Consider the following 23204-nt stretch of genomic DNA (forward strand, 5'->3'; position numbering starts at 1 on the left):
GCCAAAAACAGAATCTCTTGATAACATCAATTCAAATATCTAAAAATACTACAGTTATCAGTATTGTACATATCATGTAAGGTACTTGCTATACAACAATTGTTTGTCCATGAAGCTTGCAAAATTAGCTTAAATAATATTTAATTTTTATTAATATTAATGATGGAATTGTGAAATCCTACATGTTTCAGTGTGACATTAGTGTGATGGTACTTTGAGCATAATTCGTAATGAAATTTATAAATTAGTGAAATTTTACAAAAAAGGGAATCATATAGACAACTCGATTATGGGTACCACAACGGCGCCTATTTCTGCAGTGAACGACGGCCATATTATTCCCCCATAATATAATATATCGTTGGAAAGGTCTTGATGAGAAAAGCTTAAAAAGTTTGGGTTTCTAGGTGGTCCCAGATCAAAAAATATTCAGGTTCAAACATTTTCCATTGAGTAGATTTAAAGCGCTTATTACACTTCACTGAATTTAGTCGTCTAAATTCAAAAGCAACTTACAAATTAGAAAATTTATTGAAATAGGCGTTACTTTGCGGAAATCCATAATGTTAATAAAGTTTTCTTTAGTGTTAACATGATCAGAGTGAGACATTATCAGTCTCGTGCCAGATTTTGGCGAGACAACACGTCCTGAGGATGCCTCGTGTAGAGGCGAAACACGTGCCGATTTGTTTAAAGACAAATATTGGCGGAATTAACACTAAAGAAAATTCAAATAATTTGAATTCCAAATTAGAAGCTTCTCATCACACTATCCTAAATCGCGACTAAGTCCAACATGTCATATACGAGGATGGTCCCAAAAAATTGGTCTTTGCCAAGCCCTAGCCGTTAGCTCAATTAAAATACATAAGAGAAGAACACGGGAATAGGAATATTTATTACTGTGCGGAAGGTTAGCAGACATAGACAGTAAGGGTGTTAGAACCAGCGAACTTCAGAAATTATCTACGAATGAATTCGAGATCGTTTGAGATAATATTACTAACACACGAGCGACTGAAGTCAGTAGCTTTATTTTTATGAATATAAGGGACGAGACGTGCAGGACGTTCAGCTGATGGTGATTGATGACGCCCTGCCTATTAAAATGCAGTGCCGCTCAGGATTCTAGAAAAACACCAAAAATTCTGAGCGGCTACAACTGCGCTCATCACCTTGAGACATAAGATGTTAAGTCTCATTTGCCCAGTAATTTCACTAGCTACGGCGCCCTTCAGACCGAAACACAGTAAAGCTTACACATAACTGCTTCACGGCAGAAATAGGCGCCGTTGTGGTACCCATAATCTAGCCGGCATCCTGTGCAAGGAAGCCTTGCACTGGTAAATCCCACCTTAAATGCGATTACACCTTACGAAATGCGTTTCTAATTAGGCTTCTAAATGATTCAGTCAGTCAGAAACTATCCTTAGTTGTGAATTTAGGATGCTAGCTTGCTGAATGCGATTATACTTATCTAAATTCAGTAATCGACAGAATTGAGACCCCTAAATTCAGTGAAGTGTAATAAGCGCTTAACTACCATTTCATATGCTTTACCAGGCATGCATGCACGGGCAGGAGAGACTGTAGCCACTAGTAGTATAATATATTATATCCAGGGGCGGCATTTTATATAGGCAATTAGGCAGTGCCTAGCTCGCTATAAACCTAAATAAATATAGCACTAGTGTTAAAGTTAATTTAGTTAAATTTTCTTTAAAATAAAACTTGAATTGAACACCCACTCGTAAAATTTTTCCTAACGATAGATACTAGATACCTATGGTAAGCAATCTTTGCTCATTACAAAGCTCAACTACGACTATTTAGATCCACAGTGCCTAACTTGCTAGAAAACCAATGCACACCCCTGACTATATCAAAATAATATGTTGTAACGAGTCAAATGAAGTGAGCAGCGGGTGGCGCTAGTGTCGCGGTGTGAAGTGTGAGGCGAGTCGTGGAGGAGAGGGGTGGTGAAGGGCATATAATATCTTGCTCGGGATTAAATTAATTATTTGATAGCAAATACCCAGGTTTTCCCATTTTCTTGGATTTTCCGATACAAACCTTATATTGCATTAGTTTTAAGCATAATAAAGTTTTATCCAACACATAGATAGGGTTGTAGAAATAAGTTTTCTGATTCCTACATATATAAGGCTTAATTGTAAATTGCTTTAATAAGTAGATTATAAGTAATTTTGTATATATTTTATAAACAAATATAGAAATTTGAAATTAGATTTTTTTTAAATTGATTATCTGCTGTTACAGTGTTGTTAAATAATTCCGAGAGTCTATATTTTAAAGTTAAAATTGTAAAATCTGTACACAATACAGTTGCTTTTGTTGGAATTCTGTTTCAATTTTCCCTGAATACTTCTACAATGTAGACTAGGGCGATAATGTTTGGCAATACATACTCCACGCGTTGATCGAACGGTACTTATCAGTATACAGCGATATGAGTTAAATCTTCAAAACCAAATTGGAGTCAATCTACTTCAATTCATCAATTTTTATCAGCTGCCAGCGCGATAATAGCCCACATATCCTGTATTAGAAGCATTAAGCATAATCTGGCCTAGTTCAAAGATATTTTCATCATAAATGACATTTGATACAATGAGCAGGCGAATTTATATTAAAATGATTAAAACATAGATTTTTTTTATAAAAATAAGGGATGAGACGAGCAGGACATTCAGCTAATGGTGATTGATACGCCGTGCTCATTACAATGCAGCGCCGCTCAGGCTTCTTGAAAAACCGCAAACATACTGAGCGGCACTACAATTGCGCCCGTCACCTTGAGACATACGATGTTAAGCCTCATTTGCCCACTAATTTCACTAGCTACTGCGCCCTTCACGGCACAAATAGGCGCCGTTATGGTACCCATAATCTAGCCGGCATCCTGTGCAAAGGAGCCTCCCACTGGTAAAACAATACAGAAGCGGCAACGCATCTCTTAACCCCTGGTGTTGTGGATGTCCATTGACGGTTGGTTGATCACGTGAGCTTCATGCCCGTTTCCCCCCCCTTTAATTTAAAAGAAAATAACTTTTTATTGTGCTACGATACCACATGGCGGCTCACTCAGACCTTACTTTCTTATGAAAATCTTCATTCAAATCATCTAAACAATTTGTTATGTTTTTAAAGTGATAACCCTCATTCATCGGATTAATACACAAGTAAAATTTGAAAACAAAATTTTATGAACGCTGCGGGACTCGAACCCGCGACCTATCGCGCTCTTCCAACTCAGCTAACCGTTCGAGTGGCGTATCGTCATAAAATCTTGTATGCTTTGTTCAACTCTCAACATTTCTCTTATTAATCCCAGAAGTGAGTTATCACTTCAAAAACATAACAAATTGTTTAGATTTGCAAGAACGACATCTCAAGTTAATTTCCAAATATGCCAATATTGGGGTTGAGTAGGTTATCAACTGTAGGAGCCACAACCTGATTTTATGATGATACGTCACTCGAACGGCTAGCTCAGTTGGAACAGCACTCGCACCGAACGCGAGAGGTTATGGGTTCGAGTTCCTCAACGTTCATAAAATTTTGTTTTCAAATTTTATTTGAGAACCTTTTATATATTATGGAAACCAGCAGTATATGCGAGGGCATTAAAGGCATTTATTTTCTCGAAATTGATTTCTTTAGAATTTTTTTTGATGTTATTTCTAGTACATTATCTACTAGATACTACTACCGCTTCGAAAAAAAATAGCGCAATGAAAGAGAAGAAGTGGGGCAAGAAACTCTCCCAGCATTCTTTTTAATGAAATATATAATATTGTACTGTCATTGCTATTGTTATAAAATAATCATAATCTTGTACCAGGCTGTCGAATCACTTAAATTGCCATTTTTTAATAAAACATTCAAATCTATTTATAGTTAATACCTGAACAGTGGCTAAGACTTTATTATAAATGAAATAAACTCTCCGAGCATTCTTTTTTTGCGCTCTTGTTAATAAAAATATACAATATTGTACTGTCATTATCATAATCTAGTCCCAGGCTGACCGATCACTTAGATATTCAGCTGTGGAGTAATAGGATTTACGACAGAGCCATTTTTTTTATAAAACATATAAATTTATTTATAGAGAATGCCTGAACAGTGGCTGGGACTTTATTATATAAAAGTTATTTATTATGGCAATCAGCTATGTATGAGAAAGTATTGAAGTCTCAAGCGTGATATTTGTAGTCGTAATAATGTATGATACAGTAAAGACATTAAAAGATAATAATAGCCTTAAAATTAAAGCACACGATACCTAAATTCATACGCGGCCGGCGCCCGCTTACCAAGTTATAAAAAGTCGGCCAACTGCGTTTGTAATTTCTCTCGTTGACCAATAAAATAAGGTACGCTATCGAGACAGCCGGACTAGAACCGACGAGTTCCGAGCACGAAGCCGACTTCCGAAATGGAGGAGGTTATAATCCATTTAAAAGTTTTTTTATGGAATTGAAGGACAAACGAGTGTACGGGTGACCTGGTTGGTATTAAGTGATCACCGCCGCACACATTCTCTTGCAACACCGGAGGAATCACAGGAGCGTTGCCGGAATTTAAGGAAGGTGTACGCGCTTTTTGAAGGTACACATGTCGTATCGTATATATAGTTATATTATAGGAATTATTATTAACATAGTCAGATAACATACCTACATTATAGGAACCCAAAATTTATTATTATTTTTTCTATATAGTTTCATTTAACTTGCAGTCTAAGGTTGAGATCTATAGAGTGTACTTAGACTTTGCTCAGGCTTTACTTACGCAAGACTTAGATGAGTGTGAAAACACGAACTTGACTTGCTTGATTGGGCTGTCTTAACAAAAACCAAATAAAAGACAAATCAAATTTGAAAACAAAATTTTACGAACGATGCGGGACTCAAACCCACGACCTCTCGCGTTCCGTGCGAGTGCTCTGCCAACTGAGCTAAGCGTTCGAGTAACGTACCGTTCATAAAATCTTGTATGCTTTGTTCAACTCTCAGGTTGTGGCTTCATCTACAGGATCTACTTTAGATACAGTTGATAACCTGCTCAACCCCGGTATTTGCATATTAGGAAATTAACTTGAGATGTCGTTCTTGCATATCTAAACAATTTGTTATGTTTTTAAAGTGATAACCCTCACGTCAAGGATTCATACACAAATATAATTTAAAAATAAAATGTTATGAACGATGCGGGACTCGGCCCCACGATCTCTCGCGTACCGTGCGAGTGCCCTTCCAATTGAGCTAACCGTTCGAGTGACGTATCGTAAAATTTTGTTTTCAAAAGAACAGCCTTAATAACTAGAATTGCCATAAATTTGTTACTAATTAAAAACTAAATAAATCTAATTAATTCTGAAAAAGGATAATTTCCCGCCATTTGACTTATTTTTCCGCAGTTAAAATTAAATCATAGTATACAATGGTGTGTTACAGAAAACAGGATTGCAGTGAGTGTCTTGCTCAAAGTGGGTATGGAACCGTCGTTCATTTTCAAGACACTACACAAGGCAAACATAAACTTATTATGCCTACTACTCGGTTAAGTCATGTTAGTAAATCTTTTATTGGGCGATGTATTTGCTATCACAACATGATCCAAGATTTTTTTTTTCCCATTATTTAGACCTGCGATCAGTCCTCAAGACTATAATCAGGTGAGTTGCAAGAGGTTGAGGTTTGGCGAGGTGGAGCCACTGCCCCATCTCATCATCTTAATTAAGTAGCACATCGGCTCTCTTGAGTCTTCTAATCGGATTTTGCTGCAAGAGTATACTGGATAGCGGGTTTGGGTGTGTTGTCAAATGAGCCTTATAGTTGATTGAGTATCGTTTTACTTCGTCAAATATGGTTGGGATTTCCAGATGCTCATGGATTTCCGAGTTTCGAGCGTACCAAGGTACCGATGAAAGTACCCTTGTTTTGAGCTCTCTGGAGGCACATAATGTTGGATTTGCTGGCTGTCGACCACAGTTGGATTCCATATGTCCAGATCGGTTTTATTATGGAGCAATATACCCTAAGTTTGTTAGATAGCGATAAGGCAGACTGTCTACCGAGAAGCCAGAGTAGGTTTTTGAATCTAAAGTTGATTTCGTTGCGCTTCGTTTTTATATGGTCTTTCCATACCATCCTACGGTCCAGATAAAATCCGAGGTATTTAACGCAGGTTGATTGCGGCAGAGTGTCAGAGCCTAGATTGACCGGTGGACAAGTTTTCCGTCTTAGGGTAAATGTGATGTGGTGAGACTTAGGGGCGCTTGCTTTTATGCGCCACTTGGTCAGCCAAGCATAAGTGGCATCGAGCTGAATTTGTAAATGTCTGGTCGCTTCATTGGGGTCACTGTTACAACTGAGGAAGGCCGCATCATCGGCAAAGGTTGCTACAGCTGCTTCTGGTGATTGGGGTAGGTCACTTGTAAATATGTTATAGAGAACTGGACCAAGTACGGAGCCTTGGGGTACTCCGGCCCTGCAGCTAAAAATGGAAGATCTTGCGTCACGGAGCTCTACTTGAAATTTTCTGTCACTAAGATAAGACTCCATCAGTAGGTAGTAGGAGTGTGGAAGGTACATTTTAATTTTGCACAATAGTCCTTTATGCCAAACCCGATCGAAAGCTTGTTGTACGTCGAGAAAAGCAGCCGAACAGTATCCCTTCTTTTCCAGACATGATCCAAGAAAATGTACAAAACAAATGTGTTACGAATTTTAAAAGAAATGTTAAAAAACGTTTGTGTGGGAAAGGTTACTATAACATTTAATATCATTTTCTTAATCATACCACAGACTGGATATGGAGCGGACATTTAATAATAAGTTTTAACTGCACGATATTCATTTATTGTTATGAAATTTAAAATAAGAAGCGCGCTGTGATTCTTGCGCCCGTTCTTCTCAGGTCTAGGCATAAGATTTCAAATAGGTAGTAGTTTTTGACGTTCAATAATTGATTATAAATCCTATTTTGAATAAAAAAAACTACGTTTCAAAAAACCGACTTCAAAAACTGAAAAGTATCAAATAACTAAAAATTTTATTTTATACACCTTTACCTTTAATATATTAAAATGATATTATTTATATGTGCTACCTATTGATAGGTTTTAAGTCGGTGCCAAGCCCTAAACAAAATAAAACTTAATATTATAAACAGCTTACTTACTGTAATTATTAATGTTGTCTAGACACGCGTATCTGTCCGCTTGGGTTGTTTTGTTCTAGACGAAGCTATCCTGCTCAAAGTCACGCGTGCCGAGTGTAGGTACTTACTATCAATCTGTATGAGTGAGACACCACAGAAATCTATAGCAATTAGTGGTGGCGCGACCGGTAACATTCTGTGTATGAGTCCGAACTGGTCGCGCCACCAAATTGTTTGCGATACCAAACGGACACCAGGTGGGTAACTCCCTACAGAGTTGTATATATTTTGTTGGTAGCGGCGATTGGTTGCGCCACCATGGTGTCCCGGTGAGAGCGGTGGGAGTCCTAACAGTTCTCGTTAATTATTTATAATGATTGAAAGGAAAAATATATTTAAACAAAGTGTTCATACGTATTCTTTTAAAAGTATATTATGCATTAATTATTGTTTCACAAGCTTGAAACGTAATTAAAAAGTGGAATTACCTATTGGAACTGATAATGGTTGCACAGTACTTATCAATATATTAAACAATTTAAATATCAGATAACATTCGAAAGGAGACGCTGTAAATTGTAAATGGTTTCTCACAGTTTACAGCCAGTGGTTCAATCTAAAACAAAATGGAGGTTTGGAGTATCGCGTAGATACGTGATGTAATAAACTATAATATAATATACATGTAGGTATGTTTTTGACCAGAAATGAGCCGTTTCCGCGATTGGGTGATAATAGATAACTAAATAAGAAGGTAAAATATATGTTATATAAGTGCTAATTAATACCTCACACGACGAAGTCTGTCCAAAAATATTGCTACAACTTAAATACTTCAGTTTTTTTAATTCAAATTTGGAAAGAGTTTATCATGTTAGGGACATTGGCCTGTATAAATACCACTGGACAGGCTGTTCCATTTGTTTGACAGCAAATTTTAGTGCCTATTTGAAGCGCCACTCGCGAGCGTCCAGAGAACAAATTTTGACGTATAATACAAATGGCTGCGAAGGAACGTACAATACTCGGAAGTATTTTTGCATTCTGAATTAATTTCGTTCGTTTTCCGTGCTATTTATACTTCAAGAATCAACATAATAAAGTACACAATTTTTTTATGTAATTAGTTTCCCACCATCTATCGACATTTGCTGGGGTTGTCATCACTTGTTTTAGTACCGCAGACTCTCGCTACATGGCCAACAGCGCCAAAATGGCGAGTGTCAAATAGGCACAAAATCACTTTGACAGCCGCCAGTCCAGTGGTATATAGTAGATGTCAGTGGTTAGGGACTTCGATCGTTTCCCGCCTTTTGACATAATATTATTTTCGAGGTTAGTATTATATCACAATAGTAGAATGCGGTGTTTACGATAAATTGCAGTGATTATCTTGTACTAAGTGGCTATGGAGCCGTCGGTCATTGTCAAGACACTTCAAGAGGCTAGATATCAGTCGTATATCGTGCATACTTATCATCGATATACATACTGTCATCGATACTAAGATCTTTTATCGGAAACCTTAAAAAATCGGAGCGGCCGTGCTGTTCGAACTACAAACTTCGACTTTTAAAGAAAGAAATTGCCATCAAATTCTCTATGGCCCTTTACAGCACATGATTTAAATGAATATTTTCGAAAATATTACACATTTAAAAATTGCGGGACGCAGAGCTATTGCGGCGGTATGGCAATACAGTTTGCCGGGTCCGCTAGTAACTTATAAATTGGAGCTTATCGTCAATAATATTGACGATACAGGACAAACCCTATATCAATGCCTTAAGTGAAAGAGAGTGGATCGATCAAAATGCTTTCCGATACGCGAATTAAATGGTCTTAGACCAATATTAATGTATGGTTGTGAAGCCTGGATACTTACGCAAAAGAAGGGGACCTAACTACTACTAGCGAAATATACTACGTAAAATCCCGGGCCCCACCCGGTCTGGAAATGGGGAATTGAGTCCGCAAGAACGCAGGGACCTCGTAGCTGAGTCCAACATTACTGGAGAAGTTAAGGCCCATCGTCTCCGCTGGCTCGGCCACATAGAACGCATGGGAGAGGATCGTGAAGTGAGAAACGCATACTCGAGACTAGTATAGGTAGGTCCTAGGTCCTGCCCAGTAGGTCGCCCAAAGTACAAGTGCCCAAAGTGGAGTACCGGGTGAACACTGACCTGTGCGAGATGAAAATTATAAATTGGAGTGGAGTTCGCACAGGACCGAAATAAGAGGGAGGACTCTCGTGTCGGAGGCCAAGCCCCAGTTTGGACTGCTGCGGCGTAGGAGTAAGTGATGAAACGAGAACTCACAACAACAAGTGTTGGGAAACCTCTTAACGTTTTTTAAAACGTACCTTGGTCTTTTCACCAAAGGCTCTAGGCACGAACTACGCAAGTTTGGCTGGAAATCACCGTTTTGGTCTTCATAAGAGCTGAAGACTGGCCCTCTTCCAGCTAGCCCAGATAAATATCATTCGGGTCATAAGGCTCGGCTCGGCTGCGTAGACGCAGTCTTGGTTGGAAACGAACGTTTCGGACTTCAAAAGAGCTGAAGACTGGTCGTCGTCTAGTCCCGATCTTCCTCCGTTGGATTATGATTTATGGTCAGTTTTAGAGAGTACGGCTTGCTCTAAACGCCATGATAATTTGCAGTCCCTAAAACATTACGCACGATTGCCAGTGAAGAATTTTCCCATGGAAAGAGTGCGTGCTTCTATTGAAGATTGGCATCAACGGTTAAAGGTCTCTATTGCAGCCAAAAGAGGCGGGTTTTTAGTCGGTATAGGTCACCAGACCCAGTCAGACATACAGGGTCCCTGTCATCCTGACCCCATGATACGTAACCTTTCCCCTCAGAAAAAAAAACACACACACACCCTAAACTATATATGAAATAGTTATTGTTGTCATAATTAGTTGCATAACCACCATTGTTAGTCACCTTAAAGTATGTTGATGTTGGTTTTCTTTGACATTTTACATTGCACAACTGGGAAGAAACTGACCCCCATGTCACGGGCTATCCTAGTTTGGGGGTCGAGGATAATTTTAAGCAAAATTGTATTTTCTTTTTGCAACAAATAAGGATTTATTATTATAATATTACCCTCGTGATTTAACATTATAATCATCAATTAAGATTTCACATCTAACACGTGTTCAATAATCCGTAAGCTTATGACAAGTTCCTGGAATTCTTCGACGTATCTTATCAGATCGGTGAGGTTTTTATGAATTGTTATTAATAAGTATACGACACTCGAACTACTACTACCTAATTTACTAACACTAATTAATTTGTTGTATTATTGTACAGGAGGTCAAACGAGCGTACGGGTCACCTCATGTTAAGGCTGGCGACCGAGTGAACGGCCTTGAGGAATCGAGCGGAGCTAGGTTACCTCTCTCGCACAAAAGCGACATAGTTTTAATTCAGAAGAAGAAGCATTTGTAATTTATAACAAACATAGTTAAATAGTATTGGTGTACAAATAATAAATTTTAGTTCAATTTTTATCTAGGTTGAATAATTAACATGGCTTCAACTGTAAAAGTTAGGGGTATTTTGGTGTTTTTTTTTCCGCACCGTCTAGAAAAATTAGAAACGTATTGAAAGAAATGAATATTCTACTTTTTATTATTTTTTGTTTAAATATAACCTTCATATAAAACGTCTAGAAATGGTTTCAACTATGCGCTATTTTGGCGATTTCATGTGATAGCAGCCTTAAGTGATCACCGCCGACCAAACAATCAAAACCAGAGTATTCACAACAGGAGCGTTGCGTGCCTTCATGTATGCGCTTTTTTGACATCACTGTGAAAACACCGCGCAATGAAACCCGTTTCACTCGATTCGGGAAGCATTCAAGCTGATAAACATCCTAAACCTTCCCTTACAATACATATATAATATGAATATAATGTATGTTAGAAAAAAATTTGGTTCAAAAGTTCACACAAGCTTTCTTCTTCTGTGGAATGAACTTCCTTGTGCGGTGTTTTTTCTTTTTTTTTATGAAAATAAGGAATGAGACGAGTAGGACGTTCATCTGATGGTAATTGATACGCCCTGCCCATTACAATGCAGTGCCGCTTAGGATTCTTGAAAAACCCCAAAAATTCTGAGCGTCACTACAACTGCGCTCGTCACCTTGAGACATAAGATGTTAAGTCTCATTTGCCCAGTAATTTCACTTGCTACGGCGCCCTTCAGACCGAAACACAGTAATGCTTACACATTACTGCTTCACGGCAGAAATAGGCGCCGTTGTGGTACCCATAATCTAGCTGGCATCCTGTGTACCACCTAAGAGCGCCGCTGTGTAAAGGAACCGGTATATGACAGAGACACTATCTGTAGATATTAATCAATATTAATTCCGCAATCGCGAGAATTGCGTGCGGCACTTATTGCAATATTAATCTAATTCACACAATATTTCCTATATATTACATTACACCTACCTACGTAATATAAATGTCCACTTTTAAAGCATGAAACAAGAAACGAAAGTAGGTCATTGCACTATACAAAAAAAAGTGTGTGTGTACTTTATGTATGCACGCAAGAAGTTATACTTCTTTGGCCTAACAAAGCAATAAATCCTTAAAATTATTTATTCCTCGTGCTATTCTACGTTTATAGAAAGAACAATATTTTAAAAATCTTGCAACGATGGCTTTGACAATTAACTATTAAATAACAAATGCTTAACGAATAATGGACGCACGGACTAGTAAAAAAATAAGGACTCTGTGTCACCTTACATAACAGTGTAGCACCAAAACAAGCCGATTAACGTGTAAATACATAGCCCCACGCACACACTTACACTACTACAGGCCGATAGGCGGCCATTATGAGAATTGTCATCGTCTGTGACAGATCAGTTTGCGTCTCAATAAAATATTTTAAAAATGCCGTCGAGCGTTGTGAAATAGTGTAAAAACAATACTGTATAAGTATTTGTGGCCATATATGATTATTTTAGGGAGAAAAAATTGTGTACCTAGTATCCCCCGTAACCGCACACACACTAGCATAACGGTGCTTCACTTGCTAATATCACGGCGCGGAGTCCTCCTATTTTTACTCGGACGAAGAAACTTATTGTCATAAAAAAAATATAACCCAATTATTTAAATATTTGAGAGCATATTAGTAAAAAGGAGGAAGTTGTTCAGGTTGATACCAGCAGCCAAGTTCCACCACCGGATATTATGTCAAGAAGCGAAATTCCAGTCGCCTTATACATACGTCTGGCATTCTAGAACCGCACGTTTCGCGAGAAACTTCTCGCCTCGCACAGCCGCTTCGTGGTATCAGTAACCGGTTGCAGTTTTCCACAACCGATACCACTTATGGACCTTCAAGCTCATGCAAGGTGGGAGACCATGAAGGTCGACAACGTTTTTTATAATTGATGTTAAGTGATCACCGCTGCGCACATTCTCTTGCTACACCAGAGGAATCACAGGAGCTGTGCCGGCCTTTAAGGAAAGTGTAGGCGCTTTCTCAATACTAAATTGTTTGTTTCATATCATAACAATTCCAGTGTCAAAAGTAGCCACCATTTTACGTAATTAATGAGTAGGTATTGCTATTTATTTTGAAATGACCAGGTTATAGCCAAATAGTTCAGTTGAGTTAATCGAAATAACATATACAGTATGGTTCTATACTTCAAAATAGCGCGTCTATTTTGATGGTACCCATATCGTGTCGTCCCGGAAACACCAGTCCTTTACACAGGATGCCGGCTAGATTATGGGTACCACGACGGCGCCTATTTCTGCCGTGAAGCAGTAATGTGTAAGCATTACTGTGTTTCGGTCTGAAGGGCGTCGTAGCTAGTGAAATTACTGGCCAAATTAGACTTAACATCTTAATGTCTCAAGGTGACGAGCGCAGTTGTAGTGCCGCTCAGAATTTATGGGGTTTTTCAAGAATCCTGAGCGGCACTGCATTGTAATGGGTAGGGCGTATCAATTACCATCAGCTGAACGTCCTGCTTGTCTCATCCCTTATTTTCATAAAAAAAAAAAAAGAAAAAAACATCGCACAAGGAAGTCCATTTCACAGCTTTGTAGTACGTGGGAGAAAGCTCCTTGAAAATCGCACTGCGGAGGAACTCATCCGGAGGCGGGGATGATATTCTAATTTGTGGAGTGTCGAACGTTTAAATGGAATAAATTCCTTCACATGCAACAGCGAAATGCCAATTCTTCACCTTGCGCGAAAAAGGAAATATTATTGTAAATGTTGCAAGATGTGGGTTCTTGACCTTGCTCATGAGCTAACTGTTGCATGAATAGCTGCGTTCGCGTGTGGACAATACTTCTGTGTGTCATATTAACTGTTATCAGATCAGACTCAAGGCTGTGTTTGTATTACTTGTGTAAGGCGGATTAACGATTTATCTTGGGAGGTGATTTAATTGAGACTACGTTATTGTTAAATTACGTTATCACTAGTGTTTAAAATTAGAACATTGTGCGTATTCTTGGTTTATTCTCAGGTACAACTTATACCAAGTTTATTTGTGAGGCCGAATAAGTATTAGACTTAAGGTCTGAATTTACTTTGAATACCGAAACTTACTTTCACTCTAGTTAAAACCGTTTTCTAAAAAAAATTAAACAGATTAATTTCGTTCGCTTTCCGTTTTATTTATACTTCATGAGTCAACGTAATAAATTACACATTTTTTTTTATAAATAGTTTCCCACCATCTATCGATGTTTGCTGAGGTTGTCATCACTAGTTTTAGTACCGCAGACTGTCGCTACATGGCCAACAGCGCCAAAATGGCGAATATCAAACAGAAAAGAACTTTGATAGCCGCTAGTCCAGTGGTATGTAGTAGAGGTCAGTGATTTGTTACAATATGATATGGTATTATTATTTTTTTAGGTTTTAAATAACAGGAATAATTGGGCGTGTTTTCATACACCCATAACATACCTATTGCTTGGATGTAGTAGCTAAAAAATTGCGTTTGTATTTGCGTGTGCGTTTTCAATTTGTTTTCTCTGTTATTACCTACCCTTTAACCCTTTTTTATTTTATTATTGCTTTGCAGCCCTTAGATTCAATTCCTGGACCATGAGCATATAATGTATGACCCCCGAAATAATGCGAGATAAAATATAGTAATATTATGAAAAGTAATTTTTTTTTTTTTAAACCCATTCCTTTTTTTAGGCCAATTTTCTGTTTCCTTTTTTGTAGTTCATACTGTTTTATGGTTATTTGACACTTATGGCATTAATAATAGAATAATTAGCAGTCGTTCAATACTATATTATATTTTTAGAAATTCTCTTACTATATAATCATGTGTGTCGCCACCTTTTTATGAATTTGTGTCATTGAGTTGGTAGTATAAGATTTTATTTGTTACTTGCTGACCCAGCAAACGTTGTATTGCCATCATAGTTAACATCTGTAGTTAATCTACCAACTATAAGTTGCTAAAATTAAGTTTGTTTTTTACCTCCTGAGAAAGTGAGATAGATACAAATATTCTAATTAGTAATTAATTTTAAAGTATTATTACAATTTGATTTCTGAACGACGGGGGACACATTAAAGGCAAAATTGTTGTTTTTTTTTATTCCGAACATTTTCACCTGATAAACCGTCTCTGAACTTCCACAAATAATTCAAGACCAAAATTAGGCAAATCGGTCCAGCCGTTCTCGAGTTTTAGACTAACTAACAGCAATTTATTTTTATATATATAGATATAAAATTGTTAGCAGATGGTAGTGACGGACACAAATTGCTAGCAGATTAGAGAAGAGTTCTCTGTAAGCAGTCGAAGGTGGTGGACGAGAAAATCAAAAGATTGCTCGTCAACGTTGATCACAAAAAATACAATTCAGATTACACAAAAGATTAAACATATACATATTTACATTTACATACAATACAAGGCTGAACCATAAAATTCATAAAAAAAAAACTATAATACTATTCAATTCCATATTGTAATATCGTTTACGTAGTCTTCAATACTGTAATAAGCCTTTGACATAAGTCTGGGTTTAATAAAATATTTAAATTTATTTATTGATAATTCAGATACACTTTTTGGTAATTTATTGTAAAAGTTAATACCATCACATACAAAAGAATTGTTTATTTTATAGAGCCCAGTAGGGGCACTATAAGCTTGTAGTTATTTCTAGTGTTCAAATTATGTTTGTCGCTTATTTTACTGTATAAATTATAATGTTTATGTACGTGCAGGAGATTGCTATAAATATATTGGCCGTACATGGTCATAATATGAATATCTCTATATTTTTCCTTTAGAGATTCTCGTGGGCTCATTTGGTATATGGCACGAACAGCTCTTTTTTGAAACATGAAGATATTATTTACTGCACTACCCCATAGTATAATACCATACGACATAACGCTATTTTCTATTGAATTAATCAACAAATTTCATTATTATTGTAATCCCCATATACTTTTCTCTGGGTGCACTTGTAGCCGAAGTTGGTTACCTTTCTCAGCCTGTTGCTTTCAAACCACCAAAATGTATAAACATTTTACAGTAAAAACAACAATTACATAGTTAGAATATAGTTCAAAGCAAACAGACACAATATATTGGCTAGGCATGCACAATTAGTGCCTAGATGCAAAATCCTTGCTCACTTATATAATACGGACAGAGATAGACGGAAATTTCAAGTCTCTACGCCTATGGTTATAGAGATATCGTGATGAGTCAATATATAGGTGGAAATCTCTAATATATATATATATATATTATAGTAGATTAGCAACATTATTTTTATGAAAATAAGGGACTAGACGAGCAGGACGTTCAGCTGATGTTAATTCATACGCCCTATCCATAACAATGCAGTGCCGCTCAGGATTCTTGAAAAACCCAACAATTCTAAGCGTCACTACAATTGCGCTCGTCACCTTGAGAGATAAGATGTTAAGACCGAAACACAGTAATGTTTACACATTACTGCTTCACGGCAGAAATAGGCGCCGTTGTGGTACCCATAATCTAGCCGGCTCCCTGTGCAAAGGAGCCTCTCACTGGTAAAACAATCATTTGGTATAGTCTTATAATTTAAGTTCGGGTGAATAAAATTGTTGAATCTACGATTTGTAATAATTTTGTAGACATATTATGTGTCAATGAAAGCATGGGGCTAGCTTGATCATAGCTATTTAGCCCTATGCAGATGAACGTTCCTTGTACCCTTGGAACTTGTTCATTCAAATTCAAATATTTTGATTAAAAATACGATTTAATATCACTTATTGAACGACATAAAAACTACCACCCATTTGAGACAGTATGACTCAGACCTGAGAAGAACGGGCGCAACAAACTCAGCGGGCTTTATTTTTCTTAGTTAATCCGTCCATCGCGTGGGTGAGTGGCGTCTCACTCTTTTACCGTCCACCTGGCCCTGCACTACAAATCGCTCAATCGATCCTTCATTTCTGGAGATGTGGCCAAAAACAGGGTATAGCTGTTCCTTAATTAAGCAACTATTTGCCATGCAGGTGTTTTTAACGAGTTTCGGAGTGGAGTAAAATTAACCTTGTTCAATTTCACCCCTAGAAAATCTCACTTGTCGTATCACCGCTCTTAGACAGCAGTCATAATTGCTTGCTGCCAAATAACACCATCCTACCACACGCTACAAAATAATATGTGGTGGTCTTTCTCAATAAGGTTCAAGTAAACATGCTACATTAGGCAATCTAATCCTAAATCCTTTTCTGATTTTACATATCTTTTTTTTTATGGAAGAGGAGGGCAAACGAACTTACGGTTCACCTGGTGTTAAGTGATCACCGCCTCCCACATTCTCTTGCACCACCAGGGGAATCACAGTAGCGTTGCCGGCCTTTAAGGAAGGCTTTACGAGCTTTTTTTGTGGGTACCCACGTCGTATCATATACCTACCACATATTCCCATCTCTATACATTTAGGTACTTATAAATAAAATAGAAGTATTTGTGTTATCAAAATAATAAATTACCTAATAATCCTGAGATGGAGTGGGGAATGTTTGGACTGCAGTTTCACTGTACAATTAAATGCACATCTAACAATTACAAGTTACTTATAGGTTTTTTTGAGCAAATAGAAGAGAATATGAATTTAATATCGTGTCCAAAGTGTTTAAATTTTTTGAAGCAAAAATAAAATTTGATAAATTATAACAGCACATCTTATCTTTTGCGATCCGATTAAAAAAAATATGTTACCTGCGAGCCAAGTGGAGCCTCTCTTGAGTTGTTAGATGCTCTACCTGAGCCATTTCTGACACCAAGTCCCCATGCTCCATTGTGGTTATCTGTTAAAATGGATAGTTTATAACTGAGCACAGAATTACCTTCAAAGAAGCACTTACACTCCTCGGGTGTTCGAAGAGGTTTTACCTCAACTACCGAGGAGTGATGATCATATGTGATTGAAATACTATAAGTATACTTGGATGTCATTGATAATTGATTCACTGTCATCAAGTTGCAGTCTGTAATTTGTTTGGATTAGCTCTAGCATAAAATACATGCACTCAAATGCTTTTTTTATGACAATAAGGACTAGGCAAGCAGGAAGTTCAGCTGACGGTAATTGATACCTCCTGCCCATTACAGTTCAGTGCTCAGGATTCTTGAAAAACCCAAAAAATTCTGAGTGGCACTACAATTGCGTTCGTCTCCTTGAGACATGTGTTAAGTCTTATTTGCCGAGTAATTTCACTAGCTACAGCGCCATTGAAATGGAAACACAATAATGTTTACACATGACTGCTTTATGGCAGAAATAGGCACTGTTGTGGTACCCATAATCTAGCCGGCATCCTGTGCAAAGGAGCCTTCCACTCCACTAAGCATAGACTAAGCAAGTTAACTACAGTTCGCCACAGCTCATGTTTCAATCAATAATAATGAGACATCTTCTCTAGCATGTAGTACATACTACCTCAATATTTGTATTTCATACTCATAGGAATCACTTTCTTTCTTTCTTTGATGAATATAATAGTATACCTCAATGTCATGTAGTATTCAAAAATAATTAACTTAAGACACATAATTTACAAATAAGATTAATTTATTTTAGGTGCATTATTTACATTATGCTCATGTTATCAAAGCAGTGTGGTAAGTCAAATGTCTGAAAAGTAACTGAGCACAGATCAGTTTATACTAAGAATAAAATGTCTCAATATATATATATATATATAAAATAAACTTAAAATTCAAAGTATAAAAATATTTTATCAGTTTTGGTGGCAGAATAGGTGGAGCCATTGTTCAAGTTTGTGTATTAACTAATAAAAAAATTATTTGTTGTACCATCACTTGTGCATGTGCGCAAGAGCTAATAATTATGCATGTACCACAAATCTAGAAAAGTTGAGCTGGTGAGAAATGGCAGAGAAGTGAAATGAGTCAATGATGATAAAACCAAAGATATATATTATAATATATATAAAAGGTCAGTAAGAAACTTAACATAAATGTTTCATGTACAAAAATAACATCATGAACTGTTCATTTTTAAATATACCTTCAAATATATGACAATATGTATAATATACTTGGAATTTGTATGAAAATATTTTTTTACTCTTTGGGTGTTATTGAATAAAGAGTTTAAGTGTGTTTCTTAAAATTTCTTAGGCACATAAATAATATTATGTACACTAACTACCCTTAGTATTAAACTGTCAATCACATTCACAATAATATATCAAACTCATGAATGAGTTTTAAATTTAGAAGTTTTTCTTAATAAAATATTTAGTTTTAATCAAATATGACTATGTGAAAAGACAAACTTGAATGTATTAAAACTATAAAAAGTAGTTATAAAAAGGATTTGTATAGTTTATTTATTCAATCTGATGTAAATGTCAAGTGTAGTTGAAAATATATCATAAGCCACAGTATAAAATAATACCAAAATATCGTATTGCGAGAGGACAACAAGCATCTAACTTAAAAGGGTGAATGTAGTTTGTATAAGAAATAGATAAAACATTGATAAGATAATACCTATTGAAAGACATTTATATCTTAACATTAAGTATAGGCATGATAATAAAATTTATAAACATATTTTTTTGTGAATTTTCAAGTACGAAAGTTTTGAAAGGCCTTTCGGCTGTTGTGAAATAGAAATGTAATCAATGAATGTAATTTACAGTTAATTGTTTCTGAAACAGTTGCAGGTGCATCACAGTTGAATATAACACATACCTCATGAATTAGTAACTTGAATTAGATAAAAGTAAGATGTTTCATTTTCTCGTTTCTTCTCACTGTTTACAACAATACTGCACAACACATATCGTAAGAATAACATCACAAACTTAGAACACATAATCCTCTACCATGATGAATGACTATTAAAGCTCCACAAGAGTCAAGACTTACATTTTAGTTTTACAGTTATACTAGCATTTTCCGTTACTTTTCTTGATATTTAGCCAATTATAAGAAAAATATACAGCACACTGCACAACATCTCTTTAGGGTCGACTCTCGAGTCTCCAGTTATCACTTGACAAGTTGACAATTGACATGAGAGTTAACAGTTAGCACCACAGAGAACAGTGAATGCTACCATGACATTGACGGAATAGTGAAACCTAACTTACGGAAATAATATCAACATTTCAACGATTAAGCAAACTATGGATCTGGTTAATGATAAAAAATATGGTGTATAGTTTTGGTATTAAAATGTTAATTACTTAACTAACTTAATTTATTAGTGCCACTGCTGTTAAATTATATATTATTGCTATCAACAATTGAAATGTAACTTTGTCAATGAGTCAATTCAGGAGAAAACAACAGAGGCTGGATAATTTTGCTATGCTAATCAAAATAGTTGTTATTTTAAATAACAAGTTTAAGTGTGAAGGTAAGTTCGATAAAAAAGTAAGTAAAAAGTAAACTGATAAGATAAGATAAACTTTATTTGCATTTAATAGGTTTCATTACAAGATGGTATAGTACAAATGTTTACAGTTTGCTATTCAGCTCTATACAAAGCATGCAAATGTCAGAGATGTACAATTATTTATATAAATGAGACCAATCCAGAACCAGAATCCAAAACCAGTGTATGACCATTTCTGGTGCAGTATGTATGAACCTGTCTAACAGTTTTAAAAGTTTTTTAACGAACATACATGCTTCCAATATATACATGCCAATTAGTGTTAATATATTCAGCGTACGAAATAATGGCCTACAAGATTCGTACGGGGGGATACCTAATATAGCCCGAACACATTGTTTTTGTACTACGAAAGCTCTTTGAAAATGAGTTGCTGAGCCCCGTAATAATAAACCATATCTAAGATTCGAGGCTACGTAACCATGATATGCTAAAAGAGCTACCTCCACTGATGCAGTTTGGTGTAATCTTGAAAGAACGTAACGGGATATGAGTTTATTGCAGATCTTGTCTATATGGTGAGTCCAAGTTAAGTAGGTATCAATGGTTATACCCAAGAATGTGCTGCTTTGTACTTCTTTAATTGATTGTCCTCTGAAATTAATTCTTAAATTTCGATCGGATTTGTTTTTTGTTTTAAATCTGATAAAGTTGGTTTTTGCTAAATTAATATTTAGGTTGTTACATGTCATCCAATTTATTACTAAATCAATTGTTTTATTTACGTCATATTCAAAATTAACAATGTCAGAAATATTTTTAGAATTAACAATAATAGAAATATCATCAGCAAACATTATGCTACAATGTAATGTCACATTTGGGAGGTCATTAATATATAAGAGAAATAGCAAAGGTCCAAGCACACTTCCTTGTGGTACGCCACTATTTGTATTCTCGTAGGGTGATCTATATTTAACAATTTCATTTTTCTTATTTACTTTAGTAATTTCAGTACACTGCAATCGATTACAAGATAGGACGACATCCATAGTAGTTCCTCTTATTCCAGATTTCTCAAGTTTGTCTAATAAAATATTATGAGAAACAAATTCAAAGGCTTTTGACATATCAAAAAATAGTACAATTACGTCATTATTAAATTCAATATTTGTTATAATTTCGTCAATTAGATTAATCCAGCCAATGTCGTGGATTTATTTTTCTGAAATCCGTTATGATCATTTTTAATTACATTATTCATGGACCAGTATTTATTTATTCTTGTGTACATTATTAAATTCAATATTTGTTATAATTTCGTCAATTAGATTAAATCCAGCCAATGTCGTGGATTTATTTTTCTGAAATCCGTTATGATCATTTTTAATTACATTATTCATGGACCAGTATTTATTTATTCTTGTGTACATACATTTTTCAATTATTTTTGAAAGTATTGGTATCAGCGTGATTGGTCTGTAATTATCTATATTTGTTTTGTTGCGTTTTTTAAATAGTGGTTTGACTACCGACTTTTTTAATAACTCGGGAAAAGAACCTTGTTCAAAAGATAAGTTGACTAAGTGTAAAATCATTGGGCTAATATCATCAACGCATTCTTTTAAAACTTTTGTAGAAATTTCATCATATCCAACAGCATTAGAATTGTTCAATAATTTAATTGTAGACTTTATTTCATTTTCTGTGCATGGCGTAAGAAATAATGAACGTTGACAGCACAATCGAGACTGTAAGTAAAATTATTTCGGCTTACCTCTTCGTTATTTTTACCTTTCGTAGGGTTAGTAAAGTGATAATTGAAAGTAGCGGATATATCATCAGAGTTCCTTATAATTTTATCATCAAATTTAATAGCATCAATCTGACCTGTCGTTAAAGTACCTGATTCACTTTTTATTATGTTCCATGATGCTTTTGCCACATTTTTGTGATTAGAAATATATTTTTTATTACAATTTATTTTTGCACACTGAATACATTTTTTTTGGACTCTTGTGTAATTTTTGTATTTTATTTTGTTTCTTATATATTTTTTTGTAGTAATTAATTCTTAACTTACTTTTAATATTACAGCTATTTTGATACCCTTAGAGATCCATTTAGGAGTTTGATAATAATTTGTTAATTTAATTTTAAGTTTCGGAAAACACAGCTTGTACAGTATACAGTATAAATCGTGAAATATTTTAAATGCTTCATTAACAATATCTTTTTTGTACATATCAGAGAATGAAAGGCATTTGAGATGTTTTTTAAACAAAGTTATATTTTCTTTACTCATATCTCTTTTAAAGATGAAAAAAGTTTTGGGGGGGATTCTACTGATGTGTGTTGAAAATTGAATCATTTGTCTCATTTCGTGATACGCAAGACCAAGAGCTAATATACAGGTAGAGCTTGCCCTTATATTACTTATGATGTGATCAATACACGAATTTTGTCGCGTCGTTGTGTTATGTGCATAGTGAGGTTATAGCTAGTCAAAAATCTAGATAATGTGTTGTTTGCCTATTTGAATTCAATGTATTTATATTGGTATCACCCATAATTAAAAATTTTTCCCGATATTTTTTTGTAAGCTTATGTAAAAGAATATCAAGTTTGTTTAAGAAGGATATCGGGTTAGAGCTAGGTGTTCTATAGATACATACAAGCAATAGGTTACATTCTAGTACTTCCACACCACAACATGGTGCCCGCATTTTATTAATAATAAATAATTTCTCTTTACACGACATAAGGAATTAATTCTCAAAATTACCCACCATAGTATGATGGCGCAACACTAATAATAAACTGCGTGTGTCGGATAACCCCGAGTGTTCTCACTCGGGTTATATTCTGTAAAGGCTTATCACCGAGGATAAGCGAGACTTCAGCATCACTACATCACACATCTAGGCTTTCATGCCTTAGGAATAGAGCCAACAACACATGTCACCTTATCATCTTGCAAGTAAAGATGATTTTGATTGAAGATTGAAAAATGTATACCTAATGGAAACAATGGAGTCTCCATCATAGTACCCAAGATAACTTAAAAAAAATAGAAACCAACTTGATGTT

General features: G+C 35.7%; 2 protein-coding genes across 5 annotated transcripts in view; one reads left to right on the forward strand and one right to left on the reverse strand.

Annotated features, from left to right (window-relative positions):
* The window catches only part of LOC126972443 (protein phosphatase 1 regulatory subunit 16A), a 76251-nt gene extending 56504 nt beyond the window's left edge, over window positions 1–19747 (reverse strand). For 2 of the 3 annotated variants that reach the window (XM_050819215.1, XM_050819212.1), the window contains exons 1-2: window positions 19466–19747; window positions 17462–17550 (exon numbers count right to left, since the gene is read on the reverse strand). In XM_050819215.1, the coding sequence (XP_050675172.1) occupies window positions 17462–17541 (80 nt within the window). In that variant the 5' untranslated portion in view covers window positions 17542–17550; window positions 19466–19747. The remainder of the gene's footprint in view (window positions 1–17461; window positions 17551–19465) is intronic. The other variant, XM_050819214.1, reaches the window with a different exon arrangement.
* The window catches only part of LOC126972445 (chitooligosaccharidolytic beta-N-acetylglucosaminidase), a 561898-nt gene that overhangs the window by 297310 nt on the left and 241384 nt on the right, over window positions 1–23204 (forward strand). The gene's annotated exons all lie outside the window — the stretch shown is intronic.

The sequence above is a fragment of the Leptidea sinapis genome, chromosome 26 (assembly GCF_905404315.1).
Source record: "Leptidea sinapis chromosome 26, ilLepSina1.1, whole genome shotgun sequence".
Taxonomy (NCBI): domain Eukaryota; kingdom Metazoa; phylum Arthropoda; class Insecta; order Lepidoptera; family Pieridae; genus Leptidea; species Leptidea sinapis.